At 35.8% G+C, this 6,000-nt stretch overlaps 1 protein-coding gene across 1 annotated transcript in view; it reads left to right on the forward strand.

Annotated features, from left to right (window-relative positions):
• Nucleotides 1-5,395, forward strand: part of LOC126262367 (rho-associated protein kinase 2) — a 248,922-nt gene extending 243,527 nt beyond the window's left edge. Inside the window, 1 exon segment of the mRNA XM_049958953.1 lies at nt 4,138-5,395. Coding sequence (XP_049814910.1) covers nt 4,138-4,228 — 91 coding nt within the window. The 3' untranslated portion in view covers nt 4,229-5,395.
• Nucleotides 5,396-6,000: the final 605 nt, after the last annotated feature.

Genomic DNA, 6,000 nt, shown 5'->3' on the forward strand with positions numbered 1-6,000 from the left:
TAGTAAATATTTCTATGAAATAAGGATCATGATGGACATTCTCTGTTATTCTTTGAACCATCTCTTTTACCCTGTTGTTCGGATATTCTGCTGACATAAAATTAATGACAAAAATAACGCTGGGCCCTTCTGTATATTGCAAGTTTCCCATTCCTATGGGTAGCCTCGATAATGCATCAGGTACTATGTTTTCGGAACCTTTTACATATCGTATCTTGATATCGTACTCCTGTAGGAAAACCATCCAGTGCATCAACCTACTGTGTAGTAATCGAGTACTCATCAGATAGGATAAAGCTTGATGATCTGTATAAATATGGATTTCAAATCCCCGTACTGGTGTTTGATACTTTTGAATACTCCAAACAATCACCAATAGTTCTTTTTCGGTAGCTGTGTAATTTAGTTCATGCTTATTTAGACTACAGCTAGCGAAAGCTATGGTTCTGTGTTCTACATTACTCTGATCCCATTCTCCTTGGAGAAGTTCAGCAGCCATACCGTAATCAGATGCACCTGTCGAAATTTTAAATGGATCACCCATAACTAGATGATGTAATATGGGTGCCTCAACAAGCGCTCTTTTAACATTTTCAAATGCATCATTTGCACCTTGAGCCCAAGTCCACGGTACTCCCTTTTTTAATAAACATAAAATTCTTGGTTCATTTAACTCCTGCCCTCGTACATACCGTTGATAGTGTCCGGCCGTGCGCATAAATCCTTTTAATTGTCTTACATTTCTGGGATGCAGACATTCTTTGATAGCTTTTAGCATTCAGGGCCTGGTCTGATTCCCTCTACACCTACAATATGCCCTAAGAACTTAAGTTCTTGGCATGCAAAAAACGATTTTGACAGCTTCACCATAATACCTTTCTCTATATTTTTTTTTTTTTTAAAGTCCTCCCAAGAGGAAAAATTCTGAATATTTATTGTACTCCATTCTGAGGCTTCCCTTAGAAGGTACCCCACAGCAAATTTGATTTTCTTAGAATCTTTCCAATTTTTTGGTAATGCTTGGTTAAACCTCTTTAAGAAATGGGTCTGATGTACATCTCTGTCCACCTTAAATTTAGGGAATTGTCTAGATAACCCTGAAGTAGCTCCCCATTGTAACAGCTTCACTAGTTAATACAATGTTAGGTGAAGATACCCTTTTTCCTACTTTATCTTGGGTTAGCTTAATCTCTCTCCACAGGTTGTCCATACCCTTTGTCGTATCATTAAGTTCAGAAGAAGGAATAGGCAGTACATTCCCGGATGTTATTCTCTTGGTAACGTTTCGATCTATAACTCCCCCCAATTGTTCCTCCAAACTAATTACATTTATAATATCAGAGTTAGCTATTTTATCTTTGAAATTTCTTTCTACATTATCTACTCTTGTATTGACACCTGTAATTTGCGGTTGAATGACTGGCATTAACTCATTCTGCTTATCTACACTCTCTTGCAAAGTATGCAACCCATGCCTTACATCATTATACTTAATACTGTACACTTTTTCAAAGGATCCTAACTTTTCAATAAGTTCAGATTCTACACTATTACATTTGTTCTCAATGTTAAGTTCTAACCTTTTTGACAAATCCTGAAAGATATCATTCTGTTTCTGACTAAGGTCAGTAAACATATGATTTTTGTGAGTAGTCAAAGAGTTTGTCAACTAATTCTTTAGATCTACTTTTAAATTCTCTATTTTAGTACTTACAGCGCCACACTCAGTCTTCAAAGCGCCCATGTCTTTGCACAGATTACTAAATTCTTTGCTTTGAGAGTCGACCTATGCACTTTAACTTAAATTTGTCATTTATATATTCAGAGTTTCCCTCTGAGCATTTAAAGCTTCACTCTGGGTATTTAATTGAGAATTAACTAAGCCTAGTTCTTTACTTAGAGTCACACTTTGAACTTTGATTAAATTTACCAACTCAGTCCAGTTCTTTGCTAACTGTCATGGCCATAGCTGGGTCTTGAGTTTCCCCGTCCTGTTGTATATTTTCCATACTCTTGTATGCTTTAGCTCTTGTAAGCATTTAAAACTAACTTTAAATATGATAACTACACAAATAAAGTTCACTCAGCAGTATCTTGTACCACTTCGTACTAAAGTAATAAAGCTTTGTTTCAAGCTCACCCAGCATAGAATTCTCGTTGCATAGGTGAGCAGATGTGGAGGCAGGTCAGCATCGGTCCATTAGCAGCTGGTGCTGGCGGCATGTTGGTTTCAGCATCTGCGTCCCCACGACGTGAGAGAGAGCTGTATACTCTCCCCACACTATATCTTCTTGGGCGAAGCGTTCTATGCATATTTCTTTTTAGACAAATATGTCGAAATCTTCTGTGCTGTTTTATCATCGTGAATTTTTCATGTCTTCACTGTTTTTTCACTATGTATTTGCTCCATTAGATACTTGGAACATATTCCAATAATTCAGAGTAAATCCCTTGTCATATTATGTTTGGTTGCTTCTTTTCTCGTTTTTGACTGAAAATTCCTGTTTTTCCGGTCCTTTCACACAGGTCGCCATGTTCTAATGTTTTGACGACTTAAATTGTGGGTGTGGGTCTGGGTTATACTGATTTATTTCTCCAAACCACATTCCACTTCTTTACAAGATGACTTACTTGGGGTTTACAGCCACTCCTCTTTACTGGATAGCTGGCTGCTGGAAACTCTTGACTTCTTCTCCGTTGAATAATGCTAGGTACAGGAACTGTCAAGCCTCTTTCTACTAGTGAAATAAGTAGCCATACAAACTTTAGGTTTCGTCAATCAACAATGCATTTGACTTTCAAGCACAATAAAAATTCTCACTTTCAACATAATATGTAACTTCAGTAAGTCTCTTGTAGAGTCATATATTAGAAACAAATTGATTTACATTTGAAAGAAAGTCTGGTTCGACATCATGACTTTCAGAAAATGAGATTGAAAAAACATCTTGCCTCTAACAAAGCTGAGTCAAGGGTCTATATGAGTACTTTTTCTACTGTTCTTGTTTCACATAACAATAGTCAGTGACACAATAAGCACGAAGCTGCATATAGATTCCATGTTTCTTCCATACACGCTCACTAACACATTTATGAATTGCCCGACAGGTACTTGTCGGTGCCATTCGACTGCTGCATCTACCTTCTTCCCGCCACTGATTTTAAACCTGCACACACACACACACACACACACACACACACACACACACACACACACACACACACACACACACACACACACACACAAACATGTGATGCACAGTAGGTAGGATTTTTCCATCCCACACTTGTATCTAGAATATCGTGTGTTCGAAATGGTAGAAGGCTGAGTGGTTCTAGAATTTACACAGAAATTCTCGAATAACTACAATAGTTGTAGAAGATATATTGAGGCACCAATGCACATTTCAGGCACAAAGTCCCAATGGTTCAACAGGAATGTGGATCATTCTGGTTTTCAGGTGTATGATGTGTAGATGTTGCATACCTCTCATTGCTGTTGAGGATAATTTGAGGGCTGTGCATTATCCCCCAACCCTATTGTCCAACTGTGCAGTCAGTATTTTGGTACTGGGGTGGTCTTTCAAGATGATGATGTGTTAGCACTCTGTGCTCACTCATGAACCTGACTGGGAAAGCTTAAACCCAGTGTAAATTTGCTTTGCATTGTCGCAGAAACCTTCCTGACACATTGCACAATCTAAGAAGGACTGCTATCAGAGTGGCACGGCCTGGGGCAGCAATGTCTTGACCATTTTATTGACTACTTTTTAATCTAATACACTGACAAAATTAAATTGAATAAAACTATCATTTTATTAAAAAGTGTGAAACAGATTTTTTAAAAATCTGATTACAAAGTTATGTTCCTCTTTACCAACTAAAGAAGAGACCTAAAAAGATACTTCTTGTGTGTGGCTTACTTCATGTTCTTTCATTTATTTATTTTTAGTATGTTATCCACTTGACAGACAAAATTCTTTAGTTTAATAGAGAGCATTTAAATCAGTTGTGTATATCTGATTTTTGGGAATTTATGTAAGTGTAACAGGTAGAATTTACACATACCCTGTGAAAATTAGTTTTGTTTTATCTTTGTCAAATTTTTGTTGAAATGACTGTTTCATTATCTTCCAGAGAATCAACACGTTCATCACTTAAGCCATATATACACCAACAGCAACGCTCTGCAACACTACCTGCAAATGCATCTGCTGTCGGAAAATAAGTGTGAGCTGCTTTCGGAGGCGCAAGTGGCTGTTGAGACTGTGATTGCTAGGAGGCTATAAGTGCTGTGTAAAGAAATAATTTATTTTTTAACAGTGGCCTAACCAAAGTTTTATCTCTGAATATAGTTGTAACTTATTAGTAGTAAAAAATAGCTTTATATTTTCTCTTTGATTGAGCTTCACAAGTACAGCAATTTTTATTTGGAAGGGTTTTGTGAGGCTGTGGACATTATCATTCTTAAGCAAAGAAACTGAAGCAGCAGAAGTGACCCCGTGTTTGTGAGGAAGGGGGAGAGGTTTTCTGTTGGCAGCTCATGTTAGGTTGTAAAACATTTGAAATACTTGTTTTATGAGTTTCCCATTTTGGTGTGGTTATGATTTAGGAAAAAAGGCTCTTAATCAGCATCTTGCCTGTCAGTTTCACATCATAGCCACTTCTGACCTGATTCAGTAAGTGTACAAATGTAATTTTTAGTTATACTTGTCATGTTAGTTACAGTAATACAACAGAAAATGTGAGAACAGATGTAACTCTCACAAAGATTACATTCATGACTGAATATTGAAGCCAAAGTTTTGATAAACATTTTTGCAAGATTTAGACACACATATTTACATCACATAATGCTGTGACTCAGAAATATTGAAGTTTGCTCATAATCATTTTTCTGACGTTTACATTCCTTTTCTTTCCACTAGAATGATTCGTTGATTTGTACTTCCAAAGAAAAGGACAAGATTTCCCTTGCTCATTTCACATTGCATCTGTGCCAATTAATTTAACTGTTAAAAAGTTTACAAATTATGTACCATTATATGTGAATGCCAAGTTTCAATGAAACTTGTTATTTTATTTATATGTATACATAAATATGTGTAAGGCAGACTTCTGCAGTTATGTACATGTTTGTTGCTGTGTTCCATTTTCACATTGTTGATTACATGTGGAGAATATATATGGACTGTGCCTTTATATCATGCAAAAGAATAAACTTGTGGTACTATTTAGAGTTCTAAGTTAAAGTATTTATGTTTTTCATTTTTTAAAAGGAATAACTTATGTTAAGTTATGCCAAAATTGTGGAATTACCAACTACAATTTTATTTAATATGTACCATAAAACTACTCTTTTGTATATATGACCATAGTGCTATTTGTATATGAAAAATTATGTAAGCAATAAATTTGGCCAAAAGTGGACGTATTTTTAAAATGAGTGTCATTGTTTATTATTTTAAATAACACTGAATGCTTCAGGTACCATTTCTCAGTATGTTCCTGTTAACATAGATGTTTGCACTGCTGTTGCTACAACTGTTAAAAAAGGGAGGAAAGAGAGAAATTGTTTTATTGGTTTCTTCTGCAATAAACTATTCTCAAGAGTGCATAAAAACACAGGCAAAAAACCTAATTATCCTTAAAAACCTTTAAAATATTTTAAATTGGTGTTCCTGTTCATTTGAAGTTGACGTACTGTTCTCTACACTAAAACTATGCATTTTGAGAGAGAGCCAGCATCAGGACAACCTGAAATATAACTTAACATCTTATATGCAAATGAAAAACGATATTGCTGAGAACCTTCTGTAGTCCTATAAACAATTACTAGATGTGATACCAGAAGAGCTGTTTTACATGGAAAGTATTTTATGGTTAATGATACACGAAGTCCCTATTGGTTGTATATTAGGGGGGAGAACCTAAAAAACCTCCTGCTAGGTAGTTCTACAAACTGTTTTGGTTCAGTCAATGAACTGTCATCTTTGTGAA

Source organism: Schistocerca nitens, chromosome 6 (assembly GCF_023898315.1).
Source record: "Schistocerca nitens isolate TAMUIC-IGC-003100 chromosome 6, iqSchNite1.1, whole genome shotgun sequence".
In the NCBI taxonomy this organism is placed as follows: domain Eukaryota; kingdom Metazoa; phylum Arthropoda; class Insecta; order Orthoptera; family Acrididae; genus Schistocerca; species Schistocerca nitens.